The sequence below is a fragment of the Castor canadensis genome, chromosome 10, assembly GCF_047511655.1.
Source record: "Castor canadensis chromosome 10, mCasCan1.hap1v2, whole genome shotgun sequence".
Taxonomy (NCBI): Eukaryota; Metazoa; Chordata; class Mammalia; order Rodentia; family Castoridae; genus Castor; species Castor canadensis.
Genome location: NC_133395.1, coordinates 147,383,103 through 147,401,496, shown reverse-complemented (window position 1 = coordinate 147,401,496; position 18,394 = coordinate 147,383,103). Strand labels below are relative to the sequence as shown.

The window sequence follows — 18,394 nt, the reverse complement described above, 5'->3', positions numbered from 1 at the left end:
GGAGCCATCAGAGCAATTAAACATGGAGCAAGCTCTCCAGGCCTTGGCATGGAGTGTGTTCAGGTCAACAGGACAAAGCCTCAGGAAGGAGGTGGTCACGGCATTTGTTCCAGCGGCAGACCGAAGACCTCCCTCCCCCCGCCCTGGGGCCACAGTCTCCAGAGCCCCGGAAGAGACCCAGGCTAGAGGCTGTGTGGGTGGGGTGGGGCTGGCCAGGGCACAGCCAACCCAGTCAGACTGAGACCTCAAGCAGCAGACTCTCAGCGTCATGACTCCTGTCTTGTGGCTGGACACTTCATGTGTGACCCTTGCCCCAGTGGCTCCATTCTGTCCCTAAAGGAGTAAGGGAAGGACAAGCCCTTGACCAGACTGTATGCCTAGCCTTTCTGCCACCTCCTGCTGTCCAGAACATGGTCACATGACCACACTTAGCTGCAAGGGAGGCCGGAAGTGTAGTCATTACCCTGGAAGTTGTGTACCCAACTGAGCATACAGGGGAGAAGGGGAAATGGGGTGTATTAAGCGTCTCTGTGCGCCAGCCTCTTCATTGATATAACATGGATGACAAGAGTCCCCCGGGGTGATGACAAGGTCAGATGGGTCCTAGACATGTAAAGGCTTAGTGCCGGCCTGCGCGGGAAGTCAGATGTCAGTTGTTCTTGCTTCTGCTGCTCAGTGGGGTCCTGCGCATCCTCCAGGACTCCACCCACCCCAAGCCTGGGAGCCCCACAGCCCTCCTCCCCACAGGGCTCCTTACAGACCCTGAATGAGCACCCTGCAGCCTAAGCCATGGCCACCCTCCCTGCATCACCCACTCACTGCCCTGCCAGCCTCCAGTCCTCTCACCCGCTGAACAGATGGCCTGGCCCCGCGGGGCTCTCACCATCTCAGCTGCAGGAAGAGGCTGACCCTTCTCTGGCGGCCCCGCCTGGCATGGGAAAGACTCCAGAGTGGCAGGGTGACTGCAGGACAGCCTGGCTCCTTTCAGGGTGAATCTGGGATTCTGGACGGATCCTATAAGGGAGATAACAAGAGGACATGCCCCCCCCCCCCCCGCCTTTAGAGAACCTGAGCACCCAGCGGCCCCTGTGCCTCACTGGGCAGCCCTCTGTCCCTCCCCCAGTCCTCCCCAGCCTTCCCAGGACCCATCTGCAAGGAGGAGGGAAGTAATCAAAGGGGCATCAGGCCCTCACGGGTAGGCGTGAGGGCCTGAGAGACTTCGAGAACTTCTCACCCAGATTCTGTGGGGCATGTGTCTCATCTCAGGCCACAGACTGGGGCAGTGATCCCCTGAACTGCCCTATGGCAGAAGGAGTGAAGCCAAAACCAAGCCAAGCAGGAAGAATGAGGACAGGGTGGCCTGAGAAGGGCCAGGTCAGGTTCCAAGCCTCCAGGAGGGAGCCGGTGGGAACCAGGGCCCTGGCAGGCCAGTGGTTGAGGAGGGAGGACCCAGCCTCTGGGCGCATCCTATGGAGGGAAGAGGTGGTATCCACACAGCCAGAGCAGTGGGCTTCCTGGCAGAGCCAGGAACCGCCGCCTCCTGCTCCAGCGCCCACAGTGGCCAGGCCAGGGCTTCTGCCTCTGTTCCCAGGGAGCAGGGTGCTTGCTGACATGCCCTTGGGCTCCCCGCACAGGCCCTGTGGTTCCTGGGCTCATGAGTGCCCCTCACTGCTCCGCCAGGCAGATGCCAAGTCAGGGATGGGAGGGGGAAGACAGAACAGACGAACCCCCAAAGTCCTCAGTTTGTACTCAAAAAACCCAGCTCGGAGCTGGGAATTTCCTGTGGCTGCATCTGTTGTACGCACTCAGCCTTCTGGGTCCTCGGGCTCTACCTACAAGGCTCGCTCGATTGCCATGCAGACTACCTTTCGTTACCGCTGCTTCCTGAAGAACACAGTGCACAACTATTTCTGTGGCACTGACTTCGTGTTAGGTACAGCAAGTCACCTATGAATAATTTGAAGTAGGTAGGCTGTGTGCAGATTCTACTCAAACCCAGCACCATTTTAGGTAAGATAAGGGGCCTGACCGTGTCCTCAGATTTGGGTGTCCTCGGGGGTCCCGAAACCTGTTCCCCATGGCCAGCACAGGATGGCTGCATGGGAAGCGAGCTCACGAGGAGAAATGGTTCAGATTGGGCTGATGGCAGAGACAAGCCTTCCTCCAGACAGGGGGAAGTGTCCCCTGCGTGAGGGGACGCTGACGGGACCGCTTCTGTCCTCCCTCAGGTTGACCTTTACAACTCGGACCCCCTCATCTGCCACGCGGGGCTGAAGGTGTGTTTCGGCATCCAGCTGCTCAATGCCGTCTCGCGGGTGGAGCGTGCCCTCCCCAAGCTGACCGTGCCCTTCCTGCTGCTGCAGGGCTCTGCTGACCGCCTGTGCGACAGCAAAGGGGCCTACCTGCTCATGGACTCCGCCAGGAGCCAGGACAAGACGCTCAAGGTGAGCTGTGGCCTCCCCACTGGGCCAGGCAGGAGGGCAGCGTCTCAGGGTGGCCCCCCGGCCTCACTGGCCAGGAGGACAGGAGTCAGAGGCCCTGCGAATCCTAACAGAGCACGTGTGTCACTAGCTGGTCCTTTCACATGAATGAGCTTGAAGGAAGAAGAGAATAGTCGGGAGAAAAGAACCCACAGCTGGGCACTAGGCAGTGCCCAGAGCCCTCCTGAGAGGACATCACACTCCGGGGACGCAGACAGAGCCCCAGCCGCCCTCTGCCTGCCCAGCAGGGGGCTCGGGGTGCACAGGAGCTGAGCGTGTGGCAGAGCATGGGGGTCTGCAGGGCTGACCCTACAGAGGAAAGCCTGGGGGACGTGCCCGGGGGACAGGCCCTGAGGACACCCCGATTGTGTGGCATGTTAGATACAAGAAGCAGCCAGGGTCCACTCAGATGGGCTTTCAGGATGCACAGTGTTTGGGGCCCAGATACTCTGGTCTTTTTTGTCCGATTGAACTGGGAAGATTCCCAGCTAAGGAGAGGAGCCCCTGTGGGGCACCCATCAGATGACCCTGAAACCACAGGGCGGGTCATGGTTCCAGAGGTACAGCTACACCCTGGTCTGCATGGCTGAGATCCTGGCCTGTTCTGTGGCCCGTGCTGGATCCACAGCTGCTTTTTCACCAGGTTATAAAGACAGCAGCCCATACCCAGGGAATGACAGTCTTGATTGAGCTCTGTCATCCACCGTCCCTCTGCACTGACTGACTGACTGACTGACAAAGCCTCATCTTGGCAGACTACTGGTGCTTGCTCCTGCCATTGCTGAACCATGACACCAGACAGAGGCTTGTGGGGGAACAGAAAGAACTTCAAGAGAAAAGAAAAGGAGAGCCAGAAGGGTGGCTCACACCTGTAATCTCAGCTACTTGAGAGGCAGTGATCAGAAGGATTGAGGTTACAGGCCAGCTTGGGCAAAAAGTTAGTGAGACCCCACCTGAACCAATAAGCCAGGGACGGTGGCACATGCCTGCTATTCCAAATACATGGGAAGCATAGGTAGGAGGATTGAAGTCTGAGGCCATCCCAGTCAAAAATGTGAGCCACTACCTGAAGACTAACTAAAGCAAAGTGGGCTGGGGGCATGGCTCAGGTGGTAGAGCGACTACCTAGCAAGCGCAAAGCCTTGAGTTCAAACCCCTGTACCACCAAAAAGGAAAGGAGAAAGGGAGGGAGGGGCTGGGTGTGGCTCAGTGGGAGCACTTGCCCATGCTCCAGGTCCTGGAGTCCATCCCCAGCACCCTGGGAAGGAGTCCACTCACAAAGAGCACTCATGTTTTCCCTCATCTCCTCATCCATTGCTTCTTTAGTTCAGGAACTTCTTGGGTCCCAACATCATGCAGGGGCAGACAGACAAAGCTCTCCTCTCCCTGAATCCTGTACACCAGTGGGGGAGACCGGCACAGTGGGAAGGCGCTGAGCTGGACCACCTAGAAGTCTGGGCTCCCTCTCTTGATCCAAGAGGCCACCTGCACATTCCTGAGCCAGGGAGTGACTGTCACAGGTCTGGCTTCACACTGGAAAGCAACCCCCTTGGCCATGAGGATGGCTGTGAGTGTGGAGGCAGGGAGGCAGCTTGGAGGCTGGTCTTCATCCAGGAGGAGGGGCCTGGTGGGATGGGATGGGATGGGATAGGATGGGAAGAGTAGAATCGAAGTGCTAAGGAAAGCTGTTGGCAGGAGAGCAGATTGGTGCAACTGCTACAGAAAACAGGATGGAGACCCCCAAAACACTGAAGACAGAACTGGGGTGTCGCTTGGGGGTAGAGGGCACACCAGGCACTCAGGCGGCCCTGGGTTCCATCCGCAGCACCACAGGCAACACTAAAACCTGAACGACCTTGTGATGAAGCAGTGTCAGAGAGACGTCTGCACGATAGCTGCACAACAGCAAAGGTACAGACTCAAAGTGTCCACTGATGGATGGACAGGCAGGAAAAGCATGGAGGGCAGGATGAGCCTGGAGGACGTTAGGTTGTATGAAACAAGCGACACAGGAGACGGGGATGGCAGGTTCTTACTCACGTGTGGCGCTAAGTTGTGCAGCGGAGAACGGAGGTTACTGAGGCTGGGAAGCAGAGCAGGGAGAGGGCTGGGGAGGCAGGTTAACAGGTACGAAGTTACACTTACGTAGCAGGATAGTTAATAATTTATTGTCTATTTCAAAATAGGTAGAAGAGAGATTTTGAATTTCTCTACTCAAAGAAATAACAAATGTTTGAGGTGACAGAGGTGCCGTGAAGGGTGCTCCCTGGGGTCTGGACCTCAGCTGTGCTGAGGCCGAATCGAGGAAGAGCCAGGACTCTGTGAGACACACGCTGTGTCCTTGCACAGAGATCCAGAAATTCCAGGCAAATGGCAGCAGAGAGAGGCCATTTGGGGAAAAGTTCTAGAGCCAGTGAACGATGCTAAGTCCGGTGATATGCAAGTGCCAAGTGTCCCCTGCTGTGGCACGCAGAGGTCCCTGGACACCCTGCCAAGAACAGCCACCATGGGCTCGGGGGCTGCTGGGTGAGCTGAGGGCTGATGGAGGGTGAGGACTTGGGGGTGGGGATGGTGGATAGAGCCCTGGAGAGAAGGTTGTTGGAGGTGGAGACACAGAAGTGGTCCTGGCAGGGAGCTGAAGGGCAAGGGCTGGAGGTAGGAGGACATTTGGGAAACTGTAATTTGATCTAAACACCTTGGCCCCCGTGGGCATGGTGGCACACACCAGCTACTTGGGAGGCCGAACAGGAGGATCACTTGAACCCAGGTTTTCAAGGCCAGCCAGGTGAGGCCTTGTCTGAAAAAAGGGGGGTGAGGGGTCTGTAGCCATGTGAAGCGGCTGTGGGGGCCCCCCCAGCGATGACACCGCACACTGCCGTCCCCTGCCTGCGTCCACCCCCCGCCTCCCACTTCTGACATCGCGGCCCTGACTCCGTGTCTCCCCGATTGCAGATCTATGAAGGTGCCTACCACGTTCTCCACAAGGAGCTTCCTGACGTGACCCGTTCCGTCTTCCACGAAATAAACATGTGGGTCTCTCAGAGGATATCCATGGCGGGAGCTAGGTCCCCACCCTGAACGCCCTGCTGGCGACCTGCTCACGGTCTGGAGGACGCAGGGAGAGGAAGGGCAGAGCTGGCTTCTCAGATGGGGCTTACAGAAAAAAAATCACACATTGGAGGAATCCCTAGCACAATTCAGTTTTTTTAAAAAGACATTTTTGTCATATATAAGGCTGTCAGCCACTAGCTCTACCTTAAGAGGTAGATGCTTTATGCAAAAAAGAGAGAGAGAAGGGTTAGTTACAGGCAGTTTTCCACGGAAGGACTGTATTGAAATGTACTTTAAAAAAAAACAAATAGAAAGCGCAGCCTCCGCCCGCCTCTCCCAGAGCCCACGAGGCCAGTCCCCACGTTCCCAGACTGCAATAACTGGAGGATTGTTCTCTCCTGCCCCCACTCGAACTCCCACCCCAGCACTCTCTCTGACTGGCCTTTCTCTGGTGTGTGCTGAGCTGGCCTGTGTCCCCACAGAGCCAGCTGCTCGGCCCTTCTGAGGCCCAGAAAGCGCCCTGAGCGTCCTAAAAATGGACAGGCAGCCCTGACCTTCTTGGCCCAGGCCGGGCTTACCCAGTGGGCAGGAGAGCACGGCCTAGGCAGAGCACTGAGCAGGGAACCCTGGCTCTTCTCCTGTACCCCTTCCTTCTGCCAGGGGGCCTGGTCCCCCAAAGGCACCATATGTATTCTAAAAGGCTGCCTTTCCCTAAGTCCCCCACTCACCACATGCTGGAAGGAGAGCTTTTGTGGAAGAGAGATTTCTAATATATAAATACATTCTAAAGCAGAGACTATATATTTTGGTAGGTGTGTGGGGCCAGGGCAGCTGGAAGGAATGGAGGCCCACACTTCTGCCCAGGGCCTGGCTCTGTTCGCTCGGAGCGAGGCCAGTGCCACCAAGAAGGGACTAGGCAGGCCCCGTGTCTCCCATGCCCTTCCAGGAGGATGAGGACCATGCTCCTGGGGCCTGGGCCTTCCTGCTGCCCAGAGCCACCAGGGACGGGGAGGGCAGGGTCCCCAGTGTTGGCAGCACAGTGCCCTCTGGTGGCAGAAGAGATTTCCAACGCAGCCAGCCCAGGGCATCACAGAGCACCCAGTGACCACCCAAGCAGGGACCAGAGGTCCCCCCACCCTGCCCCAGGCCTCAGCAGGACAGCCAGGCCAGGCCTCACCCAGGACCTGGCATTAGTAACCTCCCCACTGAGGCCCTAGCCCGGCCTGCTCTCTCAGGGGCCAACCCGCCCAGCCTGCTCTTAGCCTCACTTAAGGCCAGCAATAAACAGGGATCGCCCCCCTCGGAAGTACCCTTCCTTTAAAATGGGACTTGCTGTTACCTCAAGAGTCCCCTTAGTACACACATGGCCTGGGTGGGGCATGGCTGGGGACGCCCATCTGCAGGGAGGGGCTGGTGCCATTGACCCCCCCCACAAGATGCAATTCAGGGGTCCTAGGATCTCAAAGGAGGTGGCTTTCCTGCCAGAACCCCTGACATGGAGGTTAGGAGCCCAGAGCTCAGCCATCTTCCCCAAAATGTGGGAGTTGCCCCTCCCCATGCCGGGTCCTTCTCCCGCTTATTCCCCTGGAGAGGGGACCCTCCTGCCCTCCCTCCAGCGACCCTGTCTGCACCATGGCAGAGTCAAGAGCTGGTCCCCTGCTAAAGGTCACAAAGGCCACTCTGTGCCCTGGGGGCTGCAGGTTTGTGCTCTTCTGACCAGGCAGGGCAGGCAGAGGCCCAAAAGCTGACCCAGCCCAGGCCAAACACACAGTGGCGTTCTGGGCCCCATCTTACCTGTCTGGCTTCTCTCTAGAGAAGGAAAATGTAAAACCTGAGCTGAGTGCGGCAGTCAGCCTCCACCTGCTCTGGGAGCCCTGGGCAGCTGTGCGGGTGTTTCTGCTCGCAGCTAAGGAAAGGCAAACAGCAAGGCCCTCTGGGCTCAGACCTGTGACTCTCCCCCAGAGCCCAGAGTCCCCACACCCACCCACTTCCCTAGAAGCACGTGATGGTGACAACATCCCCAGATTCGGTGTCCTGGCATGTGGTCTGAACAAGGTCTCTTTCAGATGCATGAATTTATTTACGTGAAAGTTCTTACAGAGACACAGGCAAATTCAGACTCACTCATGTCTGGCTAAAGAAATCCAGAAGGGGTGCAGGAACACAGACATGCCCCGTGCATGGCTGAATCGGGCAGCAGCACAGGACACTGCATGTCAGCCATGTCTGCCATCTCACGCCCTCACTGCCTTGAGTGGAGTTCTTCCTCATACAGACAGCTCTGCACCGACACTCTGAGCGTCACAGGCGGCCATGCCACCATGGGGACGTAGAGGAACTTGGGTTTGGAAGGGATGCTGGGCCATACACAACTTCACCCTAAGAAGGTGAGAAGAAGGCAGAGGCCAGGGAAGGAACCCCAGAGATGCAGTGGGTCCCAGTCCTGCCGGGACACAGGCCAGGCGCCTTCCCCAGCAATTCGACAGTGATGGGGTCCCTACGGTCCATGTGGAGATGGCTTTTGTGCCTGAGAAGCTTTGTAGGAGACACTTGCAGGTAGCGGGGACTCCACCCAGCCAGGCCCCAGCTCCCTGGCAGAGATGGCAGGTTGGGTGGCCTTCGCCTACCCTGCACCCCTCAGCTTTGGGGCACTCTGGAGACCACGGCGAGAATTCTGAGGATGGTCCGAGTGCCCCCCCGCCCACCTCCCCCTCCAGGCCAATGGGACTTGTCTCACCCTATCTCTTTTCTCTCCTGTTGCTAACACAACCCTGTTAGGATCACGATGATCTCCAAGCACCTTGCCAGTTTGTCACTGTCAGTGCGGCTCAGTCACACCCCACGTATGTATTCTCAGTGGGGAACGTGTGTCAGCTTAGAGCTATTAAAGGAACCAATGTGCACTACAGCTAATCCTAATAAACCATATGTTTTCTGAGTGGTGTCTACATCTGTCTGTCTGTCTGCCACAGTGGCCTCTGATCCTGTGTGACAACTCTCTTGCAGAAAAAACTTCTTTTTCCAGCAGTGTGAGTCGTGGCCGAGCCAAACCCATACTGCACCCCGAGCGGCCCTCCCTGTGCCTGTCCAGGGTGTGTGGATTTGTCTTCTCCCATCCACACTGTGGGACAGCTGGCTGGGGAGCAGGTACTCTCGTACAGACTGAGAACCACAGAATCCCAGGCTCCTGACTCAGTCACCGTCTCACGTGGGCACCAGGCAGTCCCCACGCAAAGCCCATCCTCTCTGCCGCACCTTAGTCCTGGCAAGGTGCATCCACTTCCTCTTTGGTGCGGGGACCTCACACTGCTGCTGTAGGTGTCACTCTGGATGCCTCCCTGCAACCCAGCAGCTCTGCCTCCAGAGTACTGCCAGAGTCAGGCCATTCCACACAGAAGCCATAGGGGCTGCTAGGGCACGCGTCAGGCTCGGCCTCCCCTGCACAGAGCCCTCCCATGGCTCTATCAGTCACTAGACGCCAAACCCATGACCTCCATCAGTCAGCCCCCAGCCTCCCCGAGGGTTCAGGTCTCACCACACCTCCCAGGCCTCTGCTGCCAGCCGCTGGGATGTGTGATCTGCCCTTGTCGCACTTCTCACCCCTCCCGTGGGCATGGGAGCTGCAGAAGGGCATGTTCCTGCCCTAGACCTGTGTGTGCCACCCAGAGGGTAATGAGCACCTGCGTGGGGGACTGGATGGTGGCGGAATGGAGGGAAGGAGGGAGGAAGGAATGAGTGAGCGCGGGAGTGAGCAGGAGGAGTAAAGGGCAGGCACAAACCTTTCAAGGGATGAAGTGGAAGTTAGAAATTGTACCATCCAGAGCACACTGGCATGGCCACAGCTGGGGACACCAGGAAAAGAACCATGTGCCACTTGACAAGTAAAGGGCCAGGGCTCAGAGACCAGGATGGCAGCAGGCCATGCAAGGAGTGGGTGTGTGGTGCCTGCTCACTCCCTGGGCAGCAAGACCCACAGAGAGGAGCTCTGCTGGCTCCCAGGCTGCCTGGGGAGATGCCAACAGCAGAAAGAGGCAGAAAGGTGAAGCAAGGCCATGGCAGTGGGAACAAGAGGTGGAGAAGAGCTACTAGAGGTGAAATCATGGAGGTTGATGACAGCTAAGGGGAAGAAGAGAATGCACTCGGACACCCCCAAACTCCAAAGGTAGAGCGCAGTCCACAGTGGTGACAGGAAGGAGCGAGCACTTTCTTGTGCCAAGCTCCCCTTGCAATTTCCACTCCCAGGCTGAAGAATTCCAGAGCGAGCAGCCAGGGCAGAAATGACAGGGAACAGAAGATGAAGGACCACAGGTATAGACAAGGCAAGAGAGGATGGAAAGCTGAAGCTGAAAAAAGAAGACGGAAGAGCCAGTATGAGAAAGTGCAGGTCCTGTCCAGACTTATGGGACAAGGTGCCCAGACAGATACGGCCACTGTCAAGGGATGGGTGTCCTGACAGCCTAGGCCTGAGAGTGGCAAAACTGGCTGCTGTCATGAGCCTCACGTCCTGGCACCTAAGGCCCATCAAGAGCTGCTGCTCCCGGCTGGCTGCTGGAAGTGCAGGACTTAAACAGCTACCACCTGCTGTGTGGCTGGTCCAAGCCAGAGCAGTGAGTGTCCAAGCCGAGTGCCAGAGCCATGGTCTCTGTGGCCAAAGCCTGGAGCAGAAGGCCCCTAGCCTCAGGCCTGGAGCTGGGAGCCTCTGGGTCTGCCGTGCAGCCCCTAGACCTGGGCTCTCAAGGACAGGGACTGCCAGAGCTGGAAGAGTTTCTCTGCCTATTCGTGATTTCTGCACAGGTGGAGAAGGGGGACCCCAGGCCGCTGAGTGGTAACGAGGACATTTGCAATGTTTCCTGTTTATTTACCGTGGACACCTTCATACAGGAAGGGTTTCTCCATCGCTCCCCGGTCTCTACCGTGAACTAAAATGAGGAACCATGTGCTGTGGTTGAGGAACGCAGCCCCACCCAGCCCACAGCCTGGATTCTGGGGCACAGTGACCTTGGCCGGTGACCTTGACCTGGCCATGTCTGCAGCATCCTTGAACCAGGAAAACATCAATTGTATTTTTCCTTAAATCCCCTCACTAGTGTTTTAAAGTACACTGAGAAATGGAAACTTTGATTTCAAATAACATCTATAAATAAGGCAGCTCGGTGTACTGCTTGCTCCCACTGATGCCCATCGAGAGAAGTGCACGGTAACGCATAGTAACTTAAAGCCTTTCCCTAGAGGTTAAAAGTCTCTTCCACACCTGGCACATCCAGGGCCAGTGTGGTCTGACGGGGAACTTGTTGCCACCAGTGGTTTCTAAAATGCAAGTGGCCTATCCTGCCCCACCCTTGCTCTGCTGGCTCCCACAGGGTGCCCCAGGCTCACTTAGGCCAGGTGTTGTGCTAGACCCCTCTCAGTGCTCCAGGACAGGACTGAGCTCCTATCACTGGCAGGCAAACAGGCAAGGCAGTAACCAGGCAGTGGAAGGCAGAAGGGCAGAACCTCAGCGGGAAGTGGCCTCTGGCTGCAGATGGGATTGGCTGTGAGGCCCCTGTGTACCACCTCCAACTCTGGTGGCTGCAGGCTCCCAGGGCACCTCCCCAATGTACTCACCACTCTCACCCCGACTGCCAGGAAATTGTCCCAACTGGTCACTGTGGATCTTATAGCTCCTCCCCCTAGACTGACCAGCAAAAGCAAAGAACGAAAATGCACTGGGGGAGAGGAGAACAAGAGCGAAAGGGCGGGACAGGTGTGAAATGACTGTTGCTAGCAGACCAAGCCAGGGAGGCCGGCAGGGAGGGTGAACACAAGGGGCTATGGTCCAGAGGCCTGGAGGGCGTCCTGAGAAGGCCCCAGACTTCCACTAATGTCACAGACCCTATGGGAAGGCCACAAGAGCCTCCCTGGGGAGGAGGGACCCAGGCTGAGGAAAATGGGTAGCAGGGGCCAGAAGTTGAGGCAGCCAGGCCTGGCTGGGGTTAGTGGACTGACCTTCGAGCCTCTGGGCCAGCCTTTGCAGAGCATGCTGGTGAGATACCTAAGCCCCCCACTCTAGAGCCCTCCGTTCCTCACCAGCTCCTGCTCACTGCCATCCTCAAGCTGCACCCCAACACAGGCTCAAACCCCCACAGCGAATTCAAGCTTTATTACCAGACTCCATGGCCCTTCCCCCCAGCCCTGTCCACAAGCGGCTGAAGCAAGCCACCCAGGACCAGGACTGGGTGGGTGGGGTGGGTATTGAGGGGTGCTGAGTTCCAGGCTCCCCCAGGTTTCCCTGAGTGGTGCCCAGCCCTGGGTTGTGTATTGGGGGAGGAGGCTCATCCCAAGGAGACCCTCGAAGTCCTCAGGGTTGTGGGAGGGAGCCCCATTGAGGCCCCTCTGCCCCCTGTGATGCCCTCAAGTGTGCAAGGAGCAAGAAAACAGATGCACACACACGTGTGTCCCCAAGAGAACCCCTGGCCTCAGGGCTGCCAGGAGCAGCAAGGGCTCAACAGTCCAAGCCAATAGACACAAGCAGGTCCTCAAGAGCCCGCAGACGCTGCTGTGCCTCCTCAATGGCGCTGTAGGTCTGCACCGTGCTAGCCACGTGGAAGCGGATGTCGTCCACCAGAGGGATGGAGTCGGTCTCCTGCCGGGCCGCCACTGCTGCTGCCTCCTCCCTCACGGCGTCCACAAAGTCCTCCCGCTCCACCAGCTGTGTACGGGCCAGCTCCAGCTCAGCACGGGTTGACTGACACCCAGCCACGCTCCCTCCCACCCGCCACCATGCCCCAGCCCACCTTCTCGATGACCTTGGCCATGTACTCAGTGCACTGGTCCTCAAGCCGTGCCAGGCGGAACAGCTTGGCCACGCGCCACACACCCACCACGCTGTCCTCGTCCAACAGCTGGGCCAGGCTGCGGCCACACAGCCTCTTCAGGCCAGGCAGCAGGTACATGTCAGCCACACTCAACACATCATAGGCCGTCTCGGGTGGCAGCTGCAGTGACAGAAGGTGCAGAGGTACATTGAGGTCCCCATGGGCTCCCAGGCTCAGTGGCCAGGGCTGGTGCCTGACTGGAGGGTGAACACTGTGGGAACAGAAACTACCCATGTCCCTGGAGCCCAGCCAGGGCTCCTGTGGGGCCACAAGAGGGCAGAAGAGACTGGGGGGGGGTCCCATGCCTTGGGCAGGCAGGTGGGCAGGGTGGGAGGCAGCACCTCTCTGCTCCCCTGCCCCCCAAGGGAAGACAGCTGCAGCTTCCAGAGGCCTGGGCCCTGACAGCTGTGGGATGGTGAGCAAAACCCTTCACCTTTCTGTGCCTATCATGCACACCTCAAAGGGCTGTTAGGGAAGCAAGACTGAGGCTGCCGTTCAAGATGGAGACAGGGACACTCACTGCCAAGGGTGGGTGTGGCCCCTTCCACTGGGAGGCCTGTGCTAGGAAAGACCAACTGCTCAGCTTCGGCCTGAGCTTGGACAGCTGCAGGGAGCAGGCAGGAGACGGACTCTTGCTGCCCCATTTCAGGCTGTGGGCACCCTGTGCTTACTGTGCAAGCCTCCCTGCCACTACTTTACCTGTGGTAATGTGGTTCTGGGCACAAGACCCGAGCAAGCAACGACAATTTTCTAGAGGGGGAAACTGAGGCACAGAGCAGCTAAGTAACTTGCCAAGAGCACAAAGCTCATGAGAGGGTAATCCTAGGCAGGTTTGGAGTCCAATCCATACTGAGCCATTAAGAAGGTGCCCTTGGGGTGCAGAGCTCCTTCAAGAGGGACCCTGGGCAGAGAGCCACAGGACAGAAAAAATGAAGTAAAGGAGGCAGGTGGGAGGTTGGCCAGGCAATGGCCAGGTCTGGGAGGAGCCCAAGCAGAAGCTGGCAGACCAGAGAGGCTGTAGGACCTGGGCCAGGGCAGCAGGAGATGGGTGGAAAGTGTGCAGCCCCCAGCAGCCCACGGAAAGGACACAGCCTCCCGTCTTCCTCGTCCTCCTAAGCCTCCTAACCCACGCGCTCCACCGCACGTGGACTCCACCCCCACGTGGTCTGCACGCTACAGCAGAGACCACGTGGCCCCACAGGGCCTGAAACATTTACCTCCAGAAGAAAGGTCTGTTGCCCCCATCCTAGGGCAGCAAGATGGAGGGGACACCTGGGTCCCCAGCAAACCAGCTACCCATGGCACTCGCCTTAGACCCAAAGGAAACAAGTTTCTCTCTTCTCTGAGCCACCTGCTTTGGTGGTGTGTCCCTACACACTACGTCCACCCCTGCCAGAGGGAACCTTTGCACTCACTGACCCGTGTTAGACGGTGACAGATTCCAAACCCCAGGGAGCGGCGGCAACCAAAGCAGGTGGCTCAGAGCTCCCGTCCCTACCACACTCCCACCGAAGCTGACAGGACACCCAGGTACCAAGTGCTTGTGACATGAAATTTGTCCCTGTGTCCTGCTCTGGGACCTATCACAGCACCCTCTGTCTCAGAGAAAAACACAGATCCCAGCTTTCCTCTCCAGCCTAATCAGACGCTCCCCACAGGGCTGGTCAGGGCTTCCGCAGGGCCCAGCGCCCACATTCCCCCCAGACCCTGGGCACAGACCGTGTGCCCACCTCAGTGTGGTCACTGTACATGTAGTACAGGACGTGGGTGAAGATGTCAGGCGAGATGCCCTGCAGGGTGACAGCTGGGGGCCCCCCAGAAGCCGCAGGCTCCTCGTTCTCTCGGAAGTGGTCGTCCAGCAGGGCCCGGAAGTAGTCACTGCGGCCGCAGAAGAAGGCCTGGGGGAGGTGGGTTCAGAAGTACCAGGGCTGGGGTCTGCTCCTGAGGAGCCAGGGCTCAGGGCAGTGGCTGGAGACAGGAGGGGACAGGCACCTTGTGGCAGAGAAAGCTGCAGCCGGCCACTTGGAAGCAGACATCAGGGCAGCTGTTGAAGCTGTCAGGGCAAGGGAAGGGCAGTTCTCCGAGGTCACCCTGGGCATAGGACAGGCCTGTCAGAGCAGAGCGGCTCACGAAAGGGCAGTGACCGGCCCAAGATCACACAAGGAACAGAACCCTCCCACGTGGAACCTGGCTCTCACAGCCCCTCACCACAAGGTCCCCAGCCCCGCACGTACTCGCAGCTCAGGGGGCAGGGCACAGTCGGCCAGCAACGCCATGTCTGCCCGGAGCCGGGGGTCGGCTGGAGGGGGCTCAATGGTCAGCACCTTCACACATGTGCCTGGCTTGGAAGCCACTGCGGAGGGAGAGCAGCTTCAGGGGGCCGGGCCAGCCCTGCCAGCTCCAGCCCAAGGCAGGCCTCAGGTGGAACCCTGGACGCACCGAACTCCGACACCTTCTCACACTTTGCTTCCAAGTCGCCCAGCAGGTCCCACAGCTGGCACTGCTTGGCCAGGCGCTCACAGTCGCTGACATGCTCCACGCCAATGTCTAGGCGACCTGAGTACAGTGTGCGCGTGTCAGGGCCCTGTGGGGCCCTTAGCTATCACCAGGTACCCAGTTTCCTAGGTGGGGGCCCCTCCCACCCAGCCACTGGCTACAGAGCTGGGACTCCAGGCTCGCTCTCTGCCTCGATTTCCCCATCTAGAAGAACCCTAGACTTGCTCACTTTATGTTTGGTACAAGGTCTTCCTGAACAGGCAGACTTGGTCCTGCAATCCAACCCAGGAGGCCGCTGGAACCAACCCACCCCTGCTGAAATGATGACGTGCCACCATGGTACCATGGCACCACGGGGTCTGCTGCTGTGCAGAAAGGCAGTCCCTCCCTCCTTCTCCCTCCCTCCCCAGCACCGGGGGCTCACCTGTGTACAGGTACTGCAGCAGGGCCCCAAAGGCCAGGGGATTGATCTGTGAGCAGGAAGACAGAAGGGCAGGTCAGAGGCAGCACTGCTGCGCACGCCCGGTGGTCCCCTGGACAGTCAACGCCCCTCCACCACCCTGAGGGACGCACCAGGGGGTGCCTGAGAACCACGACGCTCTTGCCCTTCCACTTGGTGTCCAGCATGTTGGCGAAGTAGGTGCTGCGTGCACCCAAAACGCAGCGATGTGCCCGGAATGGCTTTCCGTGCACGACGAAGACCACGTCGCTGTGGATGCCCTGTTCCAGAAGCCTGGGGAGGGGGGGAAAGGGGTGCTCATCGCTCCTCACCTCGCCAGCCCAGGGCAGCCCCAGGCCTGTTGTGCAGGCAGGTGTACGCAGCCCCGCCCCGCCCCCGCACTAAGCCCCGCCCCGCCCACCACAGCCCCAGCTTCCTGCTCACCGCTGCAAGAAGTCGTCGTAGTAATCCCGTCTCCTGCAGGAGGCGGTGACCTGCTTGTAGTCGCGCAGGGCCCGGCGGATGGGATCGCTCAGCGCCCCGTAGAGGCAGCGCTCGCCGTCAAAGGTGTTGGCCTCGCAACGGGCTCCTGGGGCGGCAGGGCTCAGCAGTCAGGGGGGCCCTGGGCTGCGGGTGAGCCTGGGAGAAACCTCATCGCCTGCCCCTCTGCCCCAGCTCCCCACGGGTAGGGCCCACATTCCCCTGGGCCCACTCGGACCCCAGCGTGCGCCGTCAAAGCCAGGGCACAGCACTGCGTGTGCACTCACACGGGCACATATTCACTCACATACGATCCACTACGCACAATTCAGCGCAGACTCCGACGCAGCCATCCACAAAACTGGCAAGTCCCTCCCCCACTGAACTGACTGACAGGGCACAAGGACACCAAGCAGGATAACAAGTGACATGACGCAGCCATTGTGATAAGGATGAAGGGTGACAGTGCTGGTGGCTGCCACATAGGGAGGCCATGGAAGGTCACGCTGGTGAAGAGGAGGGGCAGGGACCCGCGTGAAGTGAGGAAGTGAGCCGGGTCCGAGATCTGGGAGAGGCGGCTTAGGCGGTGTGCAAAGGCAGGGGCTGGCTTGGCTTAGTGCAGCACCTGAGGCCAGAGTGGAAAGCCCAGGGAGAAGTGGCCAGAGGACGAAGGGGGAATCCCGTGGAGCCTCACAGGCTAAATGGTTCAGATCTACCCTTAATGGAACATTTAAACCCATCACCTGGCTGCAGTATGGAGAATGGACTGCAGGTGGGGCAAGAGAGGAGCTGGGAGACCAGAGAGGAAGCCCGCAATTCTACTGCCCATAGTGACACAGGTCCAGGAAGGGGCCCAGTGCTGACCTGGGTGGCAGCACGGGGACGGGGAAATGGACAGGCGAGAGCACAGGCTTGAAAGTGGAGAGAGGCGTGCTTGCTGACTGGATGTGGGGTGTTAAGGGGGGCTCGAGGTGTCTGCAAATGTGTGTGAAGGTCTCTGAGCTCACAGAGCACACATACAACACCCGGTCGGACCCATTCCATCCTCACCATTGGCCAGAAGATAGAGTACCAGCTCCTCGTGCCCACACAGGCAGGCATAGTACCTGAGGGAGGGGGGCATCCAGGGAGGTGGCTGTCAGCAGGGAGGGGCCCGCGATGCCCCCCGCCCTCCACACCTGCACTCACAAGGGGGTGCTGTCCCACTTGTCCCGCACGTTCACCTCCACGTCTCGCTGCTCCAGCAAGTACCTGGGAGGAAGGAGGCCAGAGTCTGGGTCAGCACTCTCCTGGTCTGGGAGAGGAGGCCCATGGAGGGGATGGAGGACGGTATCCCTCTGAGCCAGGGCAGCCTCCCTAGGTGAGGGCAGATCAGGGAGGCCAGGCATTTGAGGCACAGTGCAAAGGCCTGGCATTGGAACCACACAGGACGTGAGGGAGAGGGCTGTGTGGTGGGAGATGGCAGCTGCAGGGGCCAGAGGCCAGGTTCCGGGTTGAGGAGGCTGAGGCTTGTGGCATTTGGGAGAGGAAGGTAACCAGGCCCTACTTCGTGAGAACCCATCAGCTGCCTGGGCCGTGGGCTGGCTCTGCTGGAGGCAGGAGGCCAAGGGAAGCTACTGCAGGAATCCTGGGGTGGGTAGTAGGGAGAAGGAGGCGAATCTGAGAGGGCAGAAATCTGCTAGATGGCTGGTGGGATGGGGGTGGGTGTCACTCATGAGAAGCCACCACTGGGGGACGGGGCAGCCCAAAGGCGGCGTCCAAGGTGTGACCTGGGGGGTGCTCTAAATTGCATTTGGCTTTGAGGATTACCCACCAACTCTGAGGTGTGACCTGAGGATGGGGAGGGGCTCACGAGGTTTTTGGAGAGTGCCGCAGGCTGGAATCGCCCGAGAAGTCAGGAATGGTAGATTAGGACCATGAAATGGGGAAGGGCCAAGAAGAAAAGAGACCAAGGAGAGGAGAGTGCAGGGCCAGGGGAGGGGGGTGTCCCAGAGGCTGATGGGCACCCCTTCCCTCCCACCTGCCCACGGAGATGGCGATCTCGGCGCTACACCAGGAGTGTCCGCGCCCCTGGGAATAGTAAGGGGGTGGGGATTCCCAGCGACAGATCTGGGAAAAGAAGCCAAGTCTGGAGCCCCGGGTCTGCCTGGTCCGGCCCTCCTTTCTCTCCGCCCGCTTCTTCGGCCTCTGCCAATCAGTCCCTCTTCCAGGATGCCCTCCGGGGTCCGTCAGCATCTGCACCCGTCCCCTGAGCGCCCGCTTTCCAAGGCTGCGTGGGATCCGCGGTGGGCCGACGACCCGGTTCTCCCTCCCCGCGGCGGCCCAGCTCCCGCCCGCCTCCCGCGCCCTCCAGGACTGTGGGTCCTCACCGCACGCGGCCCACGTCCCCCTTCCTGCAGCTGGCAAACAGGTCGTTAGTGTCCATGGCGCGGGAGGCTCGGACCCGGGTAGAGACCTCGGGCAGCGACTCAGCGTCCGGCCGGATGTAAACACGCGCCGCACCGCCTCTCCCCTCCCGGCTCTGCCCGGCTTGCTCTGCTCCGCAGCGGCGCCTGGCGCCGGGAGGACCACTTGGCCGGGTCGCAAGAACCGTG

The 18,394-nt window shown here is 59.2% G+C and overlaps 2 protein-coding genes across 9 annotated transcripts in view; one reads left to right on the top strand and one right to left on the bottom strand.

Annotated features, from left to right (window-relative positions):
* The window catches only part of Mgll (monoglyceride lipase), a 103,570-nt gene extending 95,101 nt beyond the window's left edge, over positions 1 to 8,469 (top strand). For all 6 annotated transcript variants that reach the window (XM_074044579.1, XM_074044583.1, XM_074044581.1 and 3 more), the window contains 2 exons: positions 2,229 to 2,444; positions 5,433 to 8,469. In XM_074044579.1, coding sequence (XP_073900680.1) covers positions 2,229 to 2,444; positions 5,433 to 5,558 — 342 coding nt within the window. In that variant the 3' untranslated portion in view covers positions 5,559 to 8,469. The remainder of the gene's footprint in view (positions 1 to 2,228; positions 2,445 to 5,432) is intronic.
* Positions 8,470 to 10,368: 1,899 nt separating this feature from the next.
* Abtb1 (ankyrin repeat and BTB domain containing 1) lies at positions 10,369 to 18,359 on the bottom strand. Of its 3 annotated transcripts, XM_020177521.2 has the most exons (12): positions 18,170 to 18,359; positions 16,989 to 17,051; positions 16,851 to 16,906; positions 15,765 to 15,909; positions 15,455 to 15,614; positions 15,306 to 15,351; positions 14,825 to 14,941; positions 14,620 to 14,738; positions 14,378 to 14,476; positions 14,116 to 14,283; positions 12,305 to 12,505; positions 10,369 to 12,219 (listed from the first exon to the last, which is right to left on the bottom strand). In XM_020177521.2, exons 1-12 carry the CDS (start codon positions 18,223 to 18,225, stop codon positions 12,013 to 12,015), a joined length of 1,437 nt encoding a protein of 478 aa, XP_020033110.1. In that variant the 5' UTR covers positions 18,226 to 18,359; the 3' UTR covers positions 10,369 to 12,012. The 3 variants fall into 3 exon arrangements, with proteins under 3 accessions (XP_020033110.1, XP_020033113.1, XP_073900679.1); XM_020177524.2 differs by lacking the exon at positions 16,851 to 16,906 and having other exon boundaries at positions 18,170 to 18,248; XM_074044578.1 differs by lacking the exons at positions 16,851 to 16,906; positions 16,989 to 17,051; positions 18,170 to 18,359 and adding an exon at positions 16,907 to 16,926.
* Positions 18,360 to 18,394: the final 35 nt, after the last annotated feature.

Coding starts and splice junctions, on each gene's coding strand:
- Abtb1 (XM_020177521.2), bottom strand. CDS start 18,225: ATGGACACTAACGACCTGTTTGCCAGCTGCAGGAAGGGGGACGTGGGC. Junction 15,615..15,764: donor TACGACGACTTCTTGCAGCG/GTGAGCAGGAAG, acceptor CCCCCTCCCCAG/GCTTCTGGAACAGGGCATCC. Junction 12,220..12,304: donor TGGCCAAGGTCATCGAGAAG/GTGGGCTGGGGC, acceptor GCCCGTACACAG/CTGGTGGAGCGGGAGGACTT.